Genomic DNA, 19,340 nt, shown 5'->3' with positions numbered 1-19,340 from the left:
GTGTGGTTAGAGCTACCTTCTCTTCTATTAGGACAAAGGACTAGTTTAAATGAGGCTAGTTTAAATGGGATGCTTTGCTTTGCGGCCAGGTATAAAGGGGATGGAAGATAACCATGAAAAGGAAGTAGTAGCATGATACAGAGTTTGTAACTAATACTGCTTTTAAAAACAAAACTGTATGTGAGGTAACACTGTAGCATATTGCTAAGCAACTCTTCAGTCATGTGTGGTGGCTGGTGCCACTGGCTGTTGCTTCTCCGCTTCTCCAACACACTGTCCTTGAAAGTGAAATGATGACTCGATGTGCAGTAAGGCAGTTTAAAACGTGGGAGGGGAAAAAAAAAAAAAAGGCAGTTTCTTGTCTGTAGAACAAGGACGTTCTTCAGTTCGGTGCCGCGCTGCCAGCCGCCCCTCCGGCAGCAGCACCTTCCCTTCCTACCTCAGGCCCTGCCCGGCGGGGGTTGCCTTGGCCGCCGCGAGGCCGAGCTTTCCCTCCCGGGGCTCTGCGGGCCCCGCACGGCGCCGTGAGCCGGGGGCATCCCGCCGAGCCCCCGAGCTGGAGCGCGGCCGTGCGCGGAGGCCCCAGGCCCGGCGGCGGCGGGGCCGGGCCCGGCCCGGCTCCTCCCCGGCGCCCGGCGCGGGGCGGGCCCCGGCGGCTCCCGGCGGCTCCCGGCCCGCCCCTGCGGCCGCTCTGGGCGCCCGCCCCGCTGCAGCCGGCGCGGCGGTGGCGGAGGCCGCGGCGGGCGGCGCTGCCCCGGGCCCGCTCCTGCTCCGGGCGGCGGCGGTAAGGCGGGGCCCCGCGGGGAAAGCGCCGGGGGCCGCGGGGAAAGGGAGCCCGGCAGCGAGGGGGGGGAGGCGGCACCGCGCCTGGGCCTGCTGGCAGCCTGCTGGCAGCGCCGGGGCCTCGCACGGAGCCGCCTGACCGCGGGGAGGCTGAGGGGCGGGCGGCAGAGCCCAGCTGCCGGCGGCGGGAGGGGAGAGGGCCGGGGGAGCCGGGCTGCGGCCCCCGGGAGCCCCGCGGAGCCGGTGCTGTGGTGCTGTGCGTCGGGTGGGGGGGATCGGGGTGAGAGGAGCCGGTGGGAAATGCCCTGGTTAGGGTCTGCCGTGCTGGGGGGCTTTCTCATATGCGCTTCTGATCCTGTTAAAACTGTATTGGAGGAAACTGGCCGGGGGTAGGCTCTGTTCCGTTCAGAGAACTGCTTCTGTGAAATGAAAGCTGACGGTCGTGCTTTTAGAAGAGGTATTGTCAAGCTTATTTACCGAGTGGCAAGAGGGTTTGTTCTAGATGCGTTCTGGAAACAATAGTGGTAATCCAGCAGAAAAGAGTAGGCTGTGCAAACAAAATAACAAAGCCAACAAGTGTGCCCGTTTACCTCATCTTCACAGCTGTCGTTTGGCCAAATGGCCTGGGAGTTCTTGTAACCACTTTCCATATCTGAAATAAGGTTTGTTTTTAACAAACGGTGTTTACATAAAAACTTGTTTGTGGGACTGGAAAGCGATGCCTTGGGCTGTAGTCTGTGTGGTAGGAATGGTGGCCTGGCGGGGTGGGAATGGTGAGGCTGATGGTTGCCTTGGCCGTGTCGTTCATCTTCCGTGGTCCTCGAGCAGCTCACGTCACTCCCACCTGTGTGCCCTCCGTAGGCAAGCTGTGTTGCACCGTTTCTGTACTTTTGAAGGGTGGCGAGGGTAAAACACGGTGAGAGATTGCAAGGCACTGCGAAGTGTCACGTGCGTTGAAGAGCTAAGTAGGTCTTAGTTGAGTCATCGTGCTTCGTGTTGCCATTTCAGGAGGATGCTTTGTGGCAGAGAATGGGTAGGAAGAGCAATCTAGGCTGGTTGAATGAAAGTGGAAACGCTTTTGTTCTAGCTGGATTAGATAATGTGTTCCCCTCCTCTGTTTAACCTGGCCTTACGTTTTTCTATTTCAACTGTTGCTATCCTTTTCTCTTTTGACTGCTTCTTTATTATCAGATCTCATCCTCTTGCAGCTGGCGTGTTCGCAGTAACAGACCTTTTGCCCACCGGTGGCTTCCCACCGGCTCCGTGCCTGCGTGCTGGTTTGGGTGCCGTGCGTTACAGCCGGCCGCAGGCCGTCTCTGCGCTGGCAGACCGGGTGGCAGTGTCACTGCAGCGCTGCGCAGGCTGCTGCTTTCCGGTGCTGGCTGGGCTTGTCGGGGTGTGGGGGTGCGGAGACGGTCAAGAGTTTGGAGCTGGGGCATCAGTGACTCTCTTCAAGCTGGAGGTGGGGGGGTCCCCACCTCTGCAAGCTAGAGGGTGTATATGGGTCCAACAGGAACCGTGCTGACGTCTTGGTTTTCCTGTGTAAATTTATCCCATGCTTTCTGTGCTCTGTTTTCTTGTCCAGAATTAAAATCATACAGTGCTATGGACAAGTGCTGTGTGTTGTTGTGTATCTTTTGCGTCTAACAAGATGATGATCCTGAGTCATTGCTGTAGAAGAAAAAATCATTTCTTATATGCCCCGAGTCTTCTGGCTGTCTTGTAGAATCATGTTGGTGCAGTCAATTTAAGCGCTGATGGAGTAAGGTTAGTTATTACAGCTGTTGTACAGAGAAAAGAATCTCCGTGGTGCGTTTCATATTTCTGCATTGTTGCTTGCTTATCTTTAGGCTGTTTATCCTCTTCCGTGTAGTTCTTGATGCTGTAAGTATTTTTTTCTCATAGCTGCGAGGTGCCTTTGGAGGCTGTATCTTGCTGAGAGCTGCTTTCAAATCTGGAAAGCAGTGGCTGCTGGGAAAGTAGGTGAAAAAGGAAGCTGGTGTTTTTCCAGGAGCTTCCTTTTTTTGGAAGAGTCTTCCTGATTTTCTGCTTCAGAGAACATCCTGGTTATGGGATTGATTTAGAGAGGGATATTGTGCTAACAGATTTTCCTAAAATTGAAGTCTGAACAGTAGCTTCCTGTATGATACAGAGCTTTCCATAGTAAGACATGCAAATTACATTCTTCAGAGGGAAATCTGAATTATAAAATAAGTGAAGGTAGCGAATGGTGAGACGTGCTTTTCCAGTGGTCATTTTTTCTATGTATCATTGGGTATATTGGAAGTATTTGTGATGTAATATAAACATTATTTAACATTCAATATGCCTTTATATTAATTACTATTACTATGTTATTTACTGTCTTCTTTTTTTTTTCTTTTTCTTTTAATCTTCCTGACATCATCACTATGCATAAATCATGACTCTTACATGGAATTAAATTAGGGGAGAAGAACTTTATATTAATTTATCTCCGGTCCCTTTCCTGCTTCTTAATTAATTAGGGTGTCTTGGAGTGGAGACTTTTAAGTTCTGATAAGCTGAGACAGATCCCAGTTGAGGAGGATGTTGTGTTCACAATGCTTTATTATGGCTATATAGTGGGGAAATACCTCACTTGGCGTCATCTTTTTGTACAACATGTCTGTAATACTGTTCAGAAAGTGTTTTTCACTGCTCTTTCATAAGCAGTGCTAATGAAGAAAAGTGAATATATTTTTCTTTCTCATCTGCATGCAGTGAAGCAAGGGAACAGTTTCAGATTTTTGAGAACTTACTAGGAATACAGATCAAGTAAATGGTAGCTGTGTTGAAAGCATCCCTTTTTGTGTAAGATGGGAAGTGAGTCACTGAGTCCAGGTCCCCTGCCATTATGGGAATGACATCGTATAATTCCTCATAAGATTTCTTTTATTCTTATTTTTTTCTTAATCAAGAGAACTCGTGGTGATGTTTTCCCACTCAGCCATGTCAGAAAACGCTTGTTCATTCCCTTTTTCATCTTTTTTTTCTTTTTCTATAAGGAAACAACTGAAAATGTCTCAGAATCCTGACAAGCCGCATTCAAGCGAAGAAAAGTTGAGTGGTTTGGAGGATGGTCAGGAGAGCTTGGACAACCCGGATCAGTCTATCAGAAAAAGAATACGACAGAGTGCTCCAGGTTCATACAGAGATGATACACCAAAGTGTAAGCAAAACTGCTTCAAAAAATATACAATTCTATAATTTTCCAGCGGAAACAATCATGATTTTTTATAGTATTTTGTGTAAGTTTGACTGCTTAGTTATTAAATATTGTACAACTCCTGATCACTTGCTTTGATGCTATTCATTACACCTTTTTCCCCATTTTGTTTTAGCATTTAATTGTTCACCATAACCACGTTGTTCAGAGCCACATATGTCTTAGATACTTTTGTGTGTCTGCGTTCACAGAAAGGATAAGCACTACTCATTAGGAAGAACTTCTTTACCGAAAGGGTGGTTAGGCATTGGAATGGGCTGCCCAGGGAAGTGGTTCAGTCACCATCCCTGGAGGTCTTTAAGAGAAATTTAGATGTTGAGCTTAGTGATATGGTTTAGTGGAGGACTTGTTAGTGTTAGGTCAGAGGTTGGACTCAGTGATCTTGGAGGTCTCTTCCAACCTAGACGATTCTGTGATACTCCAGTACATTGTAGCTAAACTGACGCTGCTGTTTGCATTATCAGCCGAACCTTCTGGATTGTTGCAGCCTCTGTTTTCGCTGCAGGGCAGGGAAGGCTGTTATTAACAAAATAATGTCCTGTCGTTTTCTTCCCCTCCTCCCCAAGCAAACAGAGATGGAAAGTTTATATTTTCAATCCTAATACCACTTCTACTGTTAAGGACTGTCATACTGTAAGTTTATTCCTAGGTCATGTTTGTTCTGTCATTTTGCTTTTAACATCAGGATCTGGGTGCAATATCTCTAATTATTTCTGGCAAATCTGTAGATAAAACAAAGGGAAAGGCTTTTGATCCCAGGGATTCAGATCAAAGGGACAGAATTGCTCAGATAACTAGTGGCATATTTCTGTAGGGAGAGTCTCAGGAAGTAACATTTTATTGGTTGCATTATTATTTTTATTTTTTAATAGTGTTCATTATTACTCGAGGTTTAATGTTCTCTTAGCATCATGTTACACGAGGAGATGTACTGTATGGAATTCATACCCTTACATCTTCTTGGTTGCCCGATAGGAAATTCAGTGCATATAAGGGAGAGAGGCTGTGGACACATGAAAGTAAAATTCATTGCACAGTCTTGCTCTGCACTGTACCACAAACGAGTCATCAGTCTCAAGCCCTCCCCTCTCGGAAGGGGGCAGATATAATATGAGAATGAAGTAACATGATTTAAGAGCATTCTTTGGTAAATGAAAGAGTCTCTTAGCTTTTAGTGCGTCTCCTGCTAGGGTGAGGTCATTTGGCAGTTGGACAAGAGCACTCTCATTCAGCTGTGAACCTCGTTGTGCTGCTGCTTCTCAGGACATCAATTCTTGCTGTGTTCCCGGAGTCACTATGCAAGATTAAGCTCCAAGCAGAAGGAAGTCAGGGTTGAAGAGTGCTGCATGAAAAGAGTGAGATGTTAATGAAAAATTAGCACACTGCATATATTCTTGGAATTATACTGTATATACTTGGAACAGCTTTGAGAGGCAGACAAGTGAAGGACAGTTACTTTTACAGGGCCTTTTCTGTGTTGCTAATTTAAGTCCAGTCAAACTGGATTATGAAATGAGGTAGTCATGGTAGTTTTTCCAAAACATCTCAGTGAACCCAGCCTATGAAGATCCCTGTCTGGTTTCTTAAATGTGGCGAATTAACACATTGCTTCTATGCCCAGGCTATCGTTGAAGTGAATGAACTACAGAGAGAGGACACGATCCAGTATGGCAATTCTGTTGTGTTGTTTCCCTCTTTCTGTGCAGCTACGTGTTATCTGGAGGAGCTGAGGTGAACGTTGCCCTCTTTGTCTGCTCCACCTGAGGACGCTCATGATTTAGCCTTTTTCCCCCTTCTCACATACCTGGCCCAGGGGAAAGCTCCTCCTAACTTTGGGCAAGGCATTGCAGGGCACTTGCATGCACTGATGATAGCACAGCTAGGAGGAAGCTTTACCACAAAGAATCAGTGGCAACCAGTTTCAGTTGGCTTCAGTGGGGACAGGGTTGCTCCTCTAACCAGCATGGCCTACGCCCTCGGCACCTTCTCTGCCTTTATGTTGTCTCGTTCTTAGGGCTGAGACACTTCCTGCACTACAGCAGTGGCAGCAGCAACCCAGGAGGAGGATGTCAAGTAGTCCAGAACAATTAGGAGCGGTAATTCCCAGTGCATGCAGGAAGCAAATGAAGTTTTTTGAAACTGTCACTGCCCCTCTTCTACCTAACAGACGTCTGGAGTCAGTCAGTCACTGCCTTTGTCTCCCGCCTGATGAAAACTGGCCTGTTTTCTTTCAGGTGTTATGCTTTCTCCTAGTCACTTGTCTGCTCCAAGGCCCAGCTTGAAGCTGCTTGTCAGTCCCAAACGCCTGACAAAGGAAGAAGTCTTAGGCATCAGTGCCGGGGCTAGGCCTTGACATCCTTTGTCACTTGGATGATAGCCTGGGGGGGTGCGGGGCGGGGGAAGAGTTTGGAGAAGCGCCAGTTGCACTGAAAGCAGTGAGTATAATTAGCTGACCAGTATGTTATTGCTTAATGTCAGTGGTGGTCTGTTTGCCGACTGCCTTAGAGATAAAGTCACTTCCTTGAAAAATAAAAAATTGCAGTGGCGATATCTGCGCAGTAACTGGGGGAATGCTGCAGTGAAGGTGCTGGTATTTTTATGATTTCTTTGTGTAGTATGGAGAAAGATGCAGTTAAGCAATTCTAAAAAAGTAATTTTTTGAGGTTGGCCTTTTTTCCTCTTTTTTAATAAAGAGCTTGATGTAACTTAGAAGCAATTGACATAACAAGCCCAGAATATCAAGTGGGGTTTGCTCCTTGGTTTCCTGAAGTACTCCAAACCTGTGTCGTCTGCCAGCTGGGAAGAGGAGGGGAAGGAGAAGAGAAGAGCTTTCAGTGATACTGCCTTTTGGCCTGCTGTACTGTCAAGAAGGTGGAAAGGGTCCAAAAGTATTAGCAGACGCTTTTCCACAGATTTTTCTAGATAACTGTCTAACAGTTTAATTTATGTTGCAGCTAGCCCTCCTCGGCCTGTGTCGGTGGAAGAGCTAATGGAAACAGCCAAGGGAGTAACCAACATGGCACTAGCACATGAAATTGTTGTTAATGGAGACTTCCAGATCAAACCAGCTGAATTACCAGAGCACAGGTGAGATTGGTACCAAACAGACACACAAACAAAATCCTCATCTGTAGAACTGCGGAACAGTTCGAGTGGAGCAGGTAAAGGCTCCAGTTAGTCTTGCTGGGCAGTGCCTGGCAGGAGAAGCCTAAAAAAAGCGTTAAGAAGTTGAGCATGCAGTTCTGCTTCCCCAGAAATGTGTACATGTGAAAGGTGAACCTTCTGGGGTAATTGTTTGGGTGTATGTGGTGTGAATCCCACTATGGTATGGGTTCTGCCTATGTCCCCTTGTCCCAGGAGCCTGAGACTGCAATCTTTTGAATATCCATGTCTAGCTGCAGGTGCAGGTAGGGCTCTTAGCAACTCTTAAGCTTTCACTGCCTCCACAGGCAGGAATAAGACAAAACTCAGATCATTTTTGCTTTTTTTTGAATCTAATGTCTGTTTCTCCATTTTGGGGGGAGGGGAGGAGCTCCCCAGCTAAGACAGGGGAGAGAGCAAACACAAAAGGCCTTGATGTCTGGTCACATACTGGCCAGTGTAGCTAACACAGTCCTACTGATTTGATAGATGCTTCATCTGCTGTTCCTTTTTTTTCTTATGCAGAGAGATGTGACAGGCAATGCTTTTCTTGGGTTAATTTGTGAAAGCGAGTGTGTATTTCATGGAAGGGACTTGGTCCACACTGGAACCAGAGTGTTGTCTGTAGGTGTCGTAGCTACTGTGCTTTTGAGAGACCCTCAGAGTTTAGAGCTCAAGCAATGATTTGATCTGTCTTCCCAGCACTGCCTCTCAGTGTCTGCCTGTCTGCTAGACAAACCCAGGCACTTTTGTCCAGTCCTCATCTCATTTGTCGCGTTACTTGCAGGTTGTGTGCAATTAATTCGTGTGTGGTCCCAAAACCTGGGACCTCTCTATCCTGTGCAAATTCTGTCTCTGAAGCAAGTGTTGGGAAGGTATGCCTAAGGCATGCAAAGCTCCCCATTCTGTGTTATCTTCTGTGTCCCAGCATAGAAGATCCATCCTGGGGGAACGTCCATCAGCTGTTTTCTGCTTGCAGTTGATGGCTGACAAAAAATTCTTCATATAAAATCCCACAACTAAAACAGTGCTTTTCAAATAGGTGTCTGCTTTTGCTCCTTGTTCGTTCTTATGGATTGCTCACTTGAAAATGTGCTCTGATGGTGGATAACTTTTCTGGTATGCCTTAGTGTCATGAAATTGATCTCAGCATTTTTCAGAGAAGAAGGATTTTTTGCAAGTTTTTCCACCCTTTCTTCTTCTCTCCACCCCCTTAATAATAATAATAATAATAATAATAAAAGGAACAATCCTGTACTTTGGTAATTTGGATGCTTTTGCCCACTGATTCTAAACAGCTGTAGTTGTTCCCCAGAGTGGCTGATTTGCACCTCTGCACCTGCTCACAGAAGCAGATGTATTGCAGAGATCGTCTTACCCAGAGTGCCTGGGCTTTGTGACAGACCAGGGCTGCTCCCAGTACAAGATCCCTGTATTTGGCTTTAGTGAAAGTTTTGGTGGCAGTTATTTACCACCTAGAAAAGAAAGAGCAGCCCTTCAGATTTTTTTGAAGAGAGACACTGAAATCTTCCATGGATTAAATGCGTTTTTATGTTTGTGTATAGCTCGGAGGCTCCCACAGCTTAAATGTACATATAGATAAGTGCTTTGAGGAAAAAGCAGCTGGGATTGTAGTTGCAGTTCCATGCACTTAGAGTAAAACGTGTTACTGGCTGCTCTCAGAGGACCACAGAGCATAAGTACCTCTGGGCACTGCCTGAACTCCGCTGCACACAGAGTGAATGTCCTGTGAATCTGTGGCGTTTGGTATGGGCATTGTTTGTGTGCATGCATGTGCGCGCATTTTACTTCAGTGCTGAATTTAAATCTGGTGTAAACAGGAGGCTGCCTGCTGAGGAGGAGTAGCTTTCAGTATTTTGAATTATCCATTGCGTCTGAAGCAGTGGAATTCATTTATTGTTTATACAAACTGAACCGGGACTTTAGCTCAGCATAATCACAGTATTTGTGTTGAAATGCAGAAGCTTTCATGTCAGGGAAGTTGCTTCATTTCTGTTATGTTTACTTAATGAATTTGACTTAGAATTGCATTTACTTAGTGAGGCTTTTCAGAGGAATGTCAATACTGTTCTTTTGAAGATGAGGTATAATTTTTATCATTTTTTTATGCTAATGGTACGCTTCAGAGGTAGCATTGGACAGCTACTTTCAAGGATTGTAATTGGTAGCCTTCTTTGCTTGTGTGTCACTATGTATTAGGGCATGAGCCATTCCAAATCCTGTGTTTAGTTTTTTCTTGCCTGAGTAACTTAAAATGAGAGATTTCTTCTGTCAATTCTCCCATACTCATTATTACATTATGTTCATATTATTGTATGCTTTTCTTCAGGAGCTGCAAGTATTTGCATAAGGTGGTGCAGAGACAAGTATTGGTCTTTTTTTAACTGGTCATATTTATCTACAGCTTGGAAAAAAAAGTAAGAGATATTGTGCATAAAGCTTTCTGGGATTGTCTGGAAGCTCAGCTAAAGGAGGATCCACCAACATATGACCATGCAATTAAACTATTGGGAGAAATTAAAGAGGTAAGATGATACGTTACCAAAGTAAATTATTGCATTTGTGTAGCTGTGTTGATATGAATGGGCAAAAGGAGGTTGAAGTTTGTTTGTAAAGGAGGCTCTTGATCTCTTTCATTATTGTATAATTTTCTATGAACTCAAGTGAGTTGTACAACCCGAGGAGCAACTTGAATGTACAAACAAATACGAAACAATGTAAGATGAATAAGAGGTAGGTAATAATGCTAGTTTCATAATCCCAAGCTTCCTCTATGTTATGACAGTGGCATTAGTTACGAAATCACTGAGGTGCCCCAGCGTTGGGTTGACGAAAGTCTAGCACAACAGTGCGAAGTATGATCTGTACTACAAAGCGTTTACTACTTTGTAACTTCAGTATCATAAAGAATGAGGTGAAACATTTGAATGTAGAGTTGACAAATGACTCCGTGGTCTTTTTTTTTTTTTTTTTTTAAAAAAAAGAGATTCCACTTTCAAATGGCAATTAGTTTAAATAAAAAGTGGTTCAATAACTGCTATGATCCTTGTAGTGTTTGATGTGGTAGAACTCTTAACGCACAGTTAAAACTTTCTGTTTCAGAATCTCCTGTCTTTCTTGTTGCCTGGCCATACAAGACTAAGAAATCAGATTACAGAAGTTCTTGATTTGGATTTGATAAAACAGGAGGCAGAAAATGGGGCCCTGGACATTTCTAAGTTGGTAGAATTTGTTATTGGAATGATGGGGACTCTCTGTGCTCCAGCTCGAGATGAAGAAATAAAGAAACTGAAAGATATTCATGAAATAGTTCCTCTGTTCAGGTACCAAAATGGTATTTATTCGTCATATTGAGAGCCATTTAAATAATTTTAGAGATGTGTGATTGGTGTGTGGAATTCCAGCAGGACGACCTGCAATTCTTCCTAGAAAAGAAAGAGTTACAGGGAAGGAATTATAGTGGTTGTGAAGGGGAGAGATGGCCCAGAAGTCTTTAACAAGGACCCCGTATTTCCTGGTGAATTCTATTTGGCTCCTGCTTATTACCAAAGGACATTTTCTTAAAAGCCAAATAAATATGTATAAACTTTCAGATAGCAGGTGAATGATCAGTTTATATCAGGATTTAATATCAACAGCAGAAGGGAGGGGTGAAAAGCAGTTGGGGTCATAAGAAAAATGTGTTACTGTTCTTCAGCTAGTTCTTCCTGTACCACCTGTTAGAGCCCTCTCTCCCTGCAATATAATATGCTGTTAGTTCTAACAGGAGTGTACGTACTGCATCTGGGAGCAGAGAAGTTTCTGCTTTGTCACTGTGTTCTCAGTTGATCAGCCCAAGTTCTCAACAGTTAGAGGAAATTTTATTAACGCTGTTTTCTAATTTGATAACCTTCCAAGAGTGAAGGATTGATGTGGCAGAAATACTGCCAGCAGGCATTGGGTTGCTTTGAAATTAAGGTATTTTTTGTTTGTTTTGGTTTTTATCTTGGTTTTAATTATTTCCTTCCCACTGAGGTTGGCTGTGTGGGCTGCCAACAGATGGTATGCAAGCTTGGAAACCCAGATGTCATTTTGTGTCTTCAACAGACGATATTGCAAAATGGGGAGTATAACCTTTGGAGCTAGTAAATTTAATTCTACAGAGACTTTTTTTACAGGAGAGCAAGTTTTAGTTCATACTTGGAAGATAGACATGCATATATGTGCATACTTGCTCAAGCTTTCTCTCTGCCTAACACTCTAAAAGTAAGCACCCCGTTAATGTTTCCCATGCATGTTTTTGCTCTTTCATTAGACAATCTGCAATACATCTTGTAAATATAACTTCTTAAACATCTGAAACCTTGAATAACTTTTTCTGTTTGTTTGTTTAGAGCAATTTTCTCTGTATTAGACCTAATGAAAATGGATATGGCAAACTTCGCTGTCAGTAGTATTAGGCCAAAATTAATGCAGCAGTCTGCTGAATATGAAAGAAAGAAGTTTCAGGAGTTTCTTGAGAAACAGCCAAGTATGACTTTGTTCCTTTCTTTCTTCCCCTCTGACCTCTTGATAAACTGTGTGTCTTTGCTTGTAGATAATGAAAATAAATTGGATTTTATTGTAAGTTCTATATAATTCATACAGAAAATGACAGCTTGTGCCCCAAAACTGTGGTTTGAAAAAAATCTACTGGAACAACAGTTCTGCACTTAGTACTCTGGAGTTTAGTTTCATTTCAATATGATGTAGGTAACCATTAGCTAACCTCATCTCACCTCTAATTTCTGTAGCTGTGTGGTTTTTATATTGCATAAGCAAAACATCAAAAACAATAAATAAAATGCATGTCAATAAACGGTATCATGGATATTAGGAATAGTAATTAATGGGATTATTTGGAAATTAGAGGTGGGAAAAAATAACTTTGAAAATGATTTTTTAACAAGACTTTTTTTTTTCTCTCTCTCAGATTCTTTAGACCTTGTCACGAACTGGTTGCAAGAAGCAGCAGATGATCTTGCGAAGCTGAGAAGCAACAAGTTACCTCCCCACGGCAGTGGTGATGGTGCTGCTGGTGAAGCTTCTGCATTGTGCTCCACTGCTGTACAAAATCAAGCATATCTGAAGCTACTAAAGTGGGATCACGTAAACAGGCCTTTCCCGGAAGTAGGTGTTTAATAGGAAAATTGATTTCTGTGTTTGTTCTACTACTTTTCCATTCATGGGATATAACAGAAACTGTTTTAATTTGTAGCCTTTCTGCAAGTACAACACTAAAATATTTATCTCTTGATTGAATTCTTGTGGCTCTTCTAATATATGCTTCTTTTTCAATATTGAAACTTAGTTGGAAAAGAGGAGCCAGTTGTTTCTATTCTGTTCCTGATACTTGTCTGCTGAGCAGGTGTTGCTCTTCTCTGTGCCTTTGTCTCCTCTCTGGTAGCTTATCTATTCATGGAAGTTGCCTGGGGTAGGACAGAACTCAGAGTGTTCACGGATTGGCTGGCATTGAGGTTGTACTTCCTTTGGGCCTGCACCCCCCAGCTCCCCTTTAAATATGAATGGTCTTTTTATCAAGTTTGTAATAACATCATCTTGTGGGGGATACAGTAACTGTAAAAAAAAAAAAAAAAAAAAAGTGTTGCAGGGAGTTTTTGGGTAAATGAGCAGCTGTTTCCATTATTCTCAGAGTATGGAAACTGGTTTTAGTAGCTGCTTCTCAAAGGACTGGTCCAGCATATGTATCAGAGTTTGGAAACTGCTATAAAACGTGGTTCTTTGCAGCTTTATCATCACTCAGCTGTTTCTCTTTGTTCTGGAGAGGTTAAATCTTTGGTTCAAAATCTTTCCAGCCGCCCTTAGAACCAGGGCTACTTTATAAATTCAGATTGTCAGAGAGAAAATAAAGATGGATGTTAGTAGAATGGGATCCTTCCTGTGATTAGATGTTCTTTTTTTTGGAGCAGAAGGACAAAAAAGTCACGGTGGGAAAAAATAAACAGCTTCTTGTCCATCCATCTGGAGGGCTTTTTTGCAACATGTTTATAGAAACCACAAGGCAGAAAAGTTTATTTTATGTTCTTTCAAATGTATTTGAGAGCTTTCTGTATGCACTGAAAAAACTTCGAGAGTTTAAGCTCAGATTGTTCAACAGGAATTATACCAAGTATATCTTTATTTGCTTGTGCTATATCTTAACACTAGTAGTGTCTCTTAAAATATATGCACTTTCAGGTTTGACGGGATTAAAACTTGTTTGCACTATGAACTCAGTAACTGAAGGATTTCAGTTAAAAACTGAAACTTTCATTTTTCTCGTGAATTAATGTAATAGTCATGAAAGTGAGAGAATAAAACAATTCATTAAAGGTAACAACACAGTGCAGGTTATTAGTATAGTCCTGTCAAGCTACCTTTGTTTTGAACTGGTTAGCCCAGAAGTCTTTTTTTTTCCTTTTCCCAGGAAGTCATTTTGTAATGGTTCATTAGAGAATTTCTTGCGCCTTTCTCAGAAGCATTCGAGTCTGGTCACTAAGTCAGCATGTCAGATGAGACTGATTTGATCAAATAGGCTTGTGTGTGTTTGATATCATAATGTAGAGTATTGCAATGTATCTACCGTGTAGTATTGTATGTTAACATTTATTATTACATATATTAATATAGAATAATTATATATTTCTATTATAGTATACCATTTTATGTATCAAAAGCTGTGTGTATTCGTACTTCCAACCTCCTGAACTATTTTGGAGAGAAGAAATGGTAGACACGATCTCCATTTTATCCATAGGGATCAGGTCATAGAATAATTTAGACTGGAAGGGACAGCTGGAGATCAGGTAGCCCTGCTCAAAGCAGGGACAGACAGAGCAGGTTGTTCAGGGCTGTATTTATTTGTGTTTGAGTATCCCCAGGGATGGAGACTCCACAGCCTCTCTGGGCAAACCTGTTGCTGGCGGAGGGAGCTGTAGGTTTCAGTGGTTTACTTTATAGGCAGTGCTTAATGCAAACTTAGTGTAGCATTCTGGAATCTGAGGTTTAAGAGTGGTTCGGCAAGTCTTCTGCAGGAAACTCAGGGAAGATACATTTCTTATTCTGGCTTCTAGACATACTGCTGTAGAGACTTCTGTGCTGGGTTTTTCTTTTCCTGCCTGGTTTAGCATGGTTTCTGGTTTCTTAGCATGGTTTTGATATTGCTGCCTCATATAGTATCTAGTAAATAGAATGGGGCTTGTTTGTTTGTTTGTTTTTGGTAAATATCTTGAAAGAATTAAGGTTTCACAGTTTCCTGAATTATCTCTAGCTGTCATCACAGGGGCACTTCACGGGCTAGCTTACAGACTTTATTCTGTGCTGGATTTCCCATTCTTTGCAGACAGTGCTAATGGACCAGAGCCGCTTTCAGGAAATACAGCTGGAACTGGAACAACTCCTCTTGACTGGGACTGTCCTTTTGGTCACGTTCAGTGCAGCAGGCTCAGCACTTGTTGATATTCCTGGATTTGCTGAGAAAATCAAAACCATTGTCAAGGTGCTGCTGACAGGAATGCATCTTCCGTGAGTACTGAACAATCCTGCTCGCACAGAGGCAGGTGTAGTTTCATTATGATCCCAGTAAATAATCAGTTAAATCCTCTTTGGCTGTGGACAGCAGGATATGTAGAAGAAGTGATGAGGGCTTTTTATTAGCTCCGGCTGACGATTTTTATTCACCTTACTGACAGAGAGCCATTTTTTCTTGATTTGGATACGGACATGCTCATTTTTTCAAAGTGTGTTACTTACAATACCTGGTTAAAGCCCTGTAAGTGGAAGCAGCTGACTTTGCTCATGGTTTCAGCCATGCTCCCTTGAGAATTTGACTGTGCTATAGTAAGCTACTTGCAGGTTTAGATTGCTCTACGCATTGTGGGTTGACGGTTGTTTTTCACGTTAGTCTGAGCTGCCTGTGTAGACAAAGTCAACTCTTACTTGCATAGATGGTTCAGGCTGGAAATCTTTAATGCTGTCCCATCTCCTTGTTTTCTGTCTTTTTTTTTTTTTTGGTAATACATTTTATATATATTCTTTATGGTTCTTGCATTATCTGGATTACTCTTCTATTAAGTTTGAAAAATAAGGCAAATATAATTGGATAATTTGTTTTCAAAAGGTGAGAAAAGAGTGTATAACTAAAGTAGCTGAGTAATGCTTTCTACTTCATATTCTTTAGCTCCTTTAACCTGAAGGAATCTTTGGCTACCATTGGTGAAAAGGTGTGCGCTGAAGTCAACAGCTGCCTTTCCCAGCATGGGTTTACACCATTCACAGCTGAGAGAGAGACTGTGCTTAAAGGACAAATCCAAGCAGTGGCCAATCCCGATAACACCATATGTAAGCTAATAGGTATGTTTTGACAAAAATACTCTGTTCTCCAGTGACAAATTGTCTCTACTCTACTGTTGGTGGCATGTCATGCATGCTTTCTCATTTAGTTTGTTTCAAAGAGTTGTTTGCTGTGTTCAGTGTTTTACGTGAGATGACAATCTTTCTAAGCGACTGTCTCTTTCAAAAACAAACCAAAACCCTTGGTCCAATTTTTCCAGATTCTCGAATTCAAAAGTTTCTGGAGAATTATCTTGCATCTAGTCACCAGAAATCATTACCCGCTATTCCTGGAGGATTAGGTCCTATTCAAAGAGAGCTGGAAGAGATTGCTGTCAAGTACGTCCGTCTGGTCAACTACAACAAAATGGTCTTCAGCCCTTATTATGATGCTGTTCTTGCCAAAATACTGACTAAGGAAGAATCCCAACTTGTAGGGAAGTCAAAAGAATCATAAACGCAGTTTGTGTGCTACGAATACAGTATTAAATTTGTCAGCTATTTAAAAAAATGCACCAATATTTGTCTAGGAAAACAGCTTTTCATGTAAACACCAGTTCCTTTTAACTCACTAGTGATGACTAATGAGGAAGATCAATGAATTGCGATAAGGGTTCTGAAGGAAATGATGAAAGAGAGATGCATTTTTAATGTAAGTTTGCAATGTTGGGAGGGGGAATGTCCTGGTAGTTTTCTGGCTGCAATTTTTAGATTTTTGAGTGGGTGCTAGGTAGGGTAAGTTTAAGAACCAAACTTTGTTTTTAAGTCGATCATTTTAGGGCTTTTTACTCTAATTTATCATGAATTTCTTTTAATTCATTCAGAGACTAACAGTGGTCCTTCCCTCCGGAGGTAATTTGGCTTTAAAAAGATCTTACTTTAGAGACTTAAGAAGTAAGCTAAAATTGTAGATAGGAGAAACTTTAACAGGCAGAAAACAAAGCCAAACAGCACTTTACTGTAACATTATGGTTAGTATGGTAGACTACTAGTTTTTTCTGCATTTTTGATAGCATTTTTTTGCTGTTTACCTTCAGATGTTACAAAACACGATATATTTTTGTAGCAAATTTTCTGGTTATTGGGTAACTGTCCTCTGCTTTGTACAGTACTTACAAAGGTGGCAATCTTATAGATTGCAGCTGTTATTTATCTCTTGTAAAGTCTTCGGAAAGGCAGAGCTAAAATGTTTTGATAAAAGTGGCATTTCTTACCTTTTTTTTGCAAGTAGTTTACTCCTTTTTATGTGAAATAGTACTTTTAAAGTAAATCTTTGTCATTTTCAGAAGGTGGATTTTAAGTGTGTGAAAATTTAGGCTGAAAATTTTACTTGTTTTTTAAAACTACAACTTGAGATGGTTGCATATTCAATCATGTTTTTGAAACTATCCAGGAAGTGCAGAGCACTCTCAGATGTGTGCATGAATTTAAATTTACAGTGGGAAGTGAATTATTTAGTGTTAGTTTGAATATACAGGGAATATTTTCAATATTTTTTTTTCCACTTTATAGAGGTGTTCTTGAAACTTGAAATATTTTTAGATATTGAATTTAATTAGTTACATGTTGTATAGATGATTGTTCACAGAAGAGCTCAGTGATCTTACAGCCTTATTGCAATTTCAAACTCAGATAGGAGGTAAGTACCTTTTGAAGTTTTCCTCTAGTTATTGGGCATAACACTGTATTACAGTAATCAAAATTTGATGAATTAATGAAAACAAAGTTCATAATTAATAATAGCAAGTGTCCTAAATGCTAGACTGTATCCAAAATAGAATGTGTGTTCTTCTTTAAATACATATATAGATATGTAAAATAAATAAATGGCCCTTCTACTGCTAACATCCAGGTTTGTTTTATTAATCAACTAGTCAACCAAAATAATAGGCCTTCTAGAAGGAAGCACTTAATTATGAATCATTGTTGATGCTTTCCTTTCCAGCTTTGCTATAGATGTCAGCATGGATGTAGCTGCACTAAATTTTAGTTCGGATGTCAGCATGATGTAGCTGCACTAAATTTTAGTTCTGAAGACCTTTTGTTCTGTTTTAGCCTGTGCAACTATCAAACCATTTTTTTCTTATTCATTACAAATCTGCCTTCCCCAAAGGGAAAAAAAGAAACACATCTCTGTAGCAAGAGCTCACCAGCTCAGACAAGTGATTTTTTCCCTTGGCTAAGTTTACTCAAATAGTAAAATGGATGTCTGTCTTTGCATCTTTCTTTGGTAACTCAAAAATGAGTAGGTTTTTGATGTGGTCTATTTATTTGTTTGAATCAGATAAGGTTACTACAGAGGTCTTCAAGATTGCTGCATCTGCTTAATGTACATTGTTATTAGTGCAGATTCCACCTTGAAGTACAGTCTCTATCTCTGCAGCTCCAAAAAATTAATTCAGTGATCAGGGTAACAAAAAAGCTACCCAAAACATTATTTCTAGAGTTTGGAAAAAAAAAAAAAAAAAAAAGAAAAACAGAAAAAACTGTTGCTGAAGTTAGAAATTGCTGCTGTTATTTTACACTTTACCATTGCCTAGAGGCTTCTTTTAAAGGCCCCTGTGAACTAAGCGTATTACAAAAAGTTAGATGCTGTGTGTGATGGTCTGAAGGATGTGGGAAGGAACTACATCATGGTGAAACAACATAGTTGGAAAAGTATGTGACTGATGACAGAATGAATGGGACTAAATTATGAATAGATAAAATTGTACTTACTTAATCTAGGCAATGGCTGCTCCCAGTTCTGGAATTCAGGGTCCATGACTGCCAGCTCCTGCTTACTCTGACATCAAGGCATGGGTTGTGCTGCTGCTAGTGGATGTGTATTGCTCGCTGGGTCGATACATTAAGTCCCATTTCCTTTCAGTAGGATATTGCTGTAGAAAAAGTGCAATACTTACAGCTGGCTCCTCTCTCACCTTTGGGGTTACACACTGGGAATGAGTGCCTCAATTTTTGTAAGCTTTTGTAGGCCTTTCAGCAGTAAAAGATCTAAAGAGGCTGTAATAAATGCCCACAAGTATAAATTCCATTAGTGATTTTTCCCTGTTTGTTTTTTTAATGATAGTGGTTGACAATTAGTTTCTCCACATTGTCTTTAAAAGAAATAGGCAAATATCATTAAGTGACAAAGCAAAAAAGAAATACTAGGATTGGTAAGACCAGACCTTACCTCCATGTGAATATATATGTGGGTATACGTACGTTGTTTCCATCTTTCAGTCTGGTAGATAGCAGCAGTGACCTGCAGTCATCTCTACTGCTGGTGGTGGAATTGTCTTCCAACTTGTCTGACAAGTATCTTAATTCCTGTAGTTCATGGGGTTCTTGTGGTCTTACAAGAATGCAGTTCTGAATAGGCGGTTACAAGTTAAAATCTAAAGTATACATAAAAACTGCTTCAAAGGTTTTTTTGTTAGCTTGTTTGATAATAACAAGTTAAACTATGTAGCTAATATATTAACATTTAGCTTTGTATATTATTAAGTAAGTGGAAGACCAATGCAGATACATCCAGGAACAGATTGTGTTAGCTAGTACGCCTGGACAATCAGCATTAGATTTGTACCAAGTATGTCTTACGATGGTGTCATCTTTAAACAGTCATGGAATTAAAAGCAAAAATATACTGTATCCTCTAGAGGAATTGGAAAAAAAAAAAAGCTAATTCAAATATGTATTGCTCTTACCAATTTCCTGTGATGGTTTTAATTCTTATTAACATTGTTCTTGAAGTGGCTGACTAATATTTAAAAAGTAATTTATTGTGTTTGAATAAAACCAGAATGAGGCATGA

At 41.3% G+C, this 19,340-nt stretch overlaps 1 protein-coding gene across 2 annotated transcripts; it reads left to right on the top strand.

The window, feature by feature from the left end:
• Positions 1-637: 637 nt before the first annotated feature.
• On the top strand, positions 638-19,340 carry TCP11L1 (t-complex 11 like 1). Of its 2 annotated transcripts, none has more exons than XM_066997553.1 (10): positions 638-784; positions 3,810-3,973; positions 6,985-7,117; positions 9,597-9,717; positions 10,295-10,515; positions 11,566-11,702; positions 12,144-12,340; positions 14,553-14,734; positions 15,390-15,562; positions 15,763-19,340. In XM_066997553.1, the coding sequence occupies exons 2-10, from the start codon at positions 3,823-3,825 to the stop codon at positions 15,996-15,998; spliced, it is 1,551 nt and encodes a 516-aa protein (XP_066853654.1). In that variant the 5' UTR covers positions 638-784; positions 3,810-3,822; the 3' UTR covers positions 15,999-19,340. The 2 variants fall into 2 exon arrangements, with proteins under 2 accessions (XP_066853654.1, XP_013033145.1); XM_013177691.3 differs by lacking the exon at positions 638-784 and adding an exon at positions 2,370-2,550.

This window comes from Anser cygnoides, chromosome 5 (genome assembly GCF_040182565.1).
Source record: "Anser cygnoides isolate HZ-2024a breed goose chromosome 5, Taihu_goose_T2T_genome, whole genome shotgun sequence".
Taxonomy (NCBI): Eukaryota; Metazoa; Chordata; class Aves; order Anseriformes; family Anatidae; genus Anser; species Anser cygnoides.
This window is presented reverse-complemented; position numbering and strand designations above follow the sequence as displayed.

Excerpts from the sequence above, each read along its gene's own strand:
- TCP11L1 (XM_066997553.1), top strand. The coding sequence starts at position 3,823 with ATGTCTCAGAATCCTGACAAGCCGCATTCAAGCGAAGAAAAGTTGAGT. Across the intron at positions 10,516-11,565 it reads GAAATAGTTCCTCTGTTCAG|AGCAATTTTCTCTGTATTAG; the intron begins GTACCAAAATGG and ends TTGTTTGTTTAG. Across the intron at positions 15,563-15,762 it reads CACCATATGTAAGCTAATAG|ATTCTCGAATTCAAAAGTTT; the intron begins GTATGTTTTGAC and ends CAATTTTTCCAG.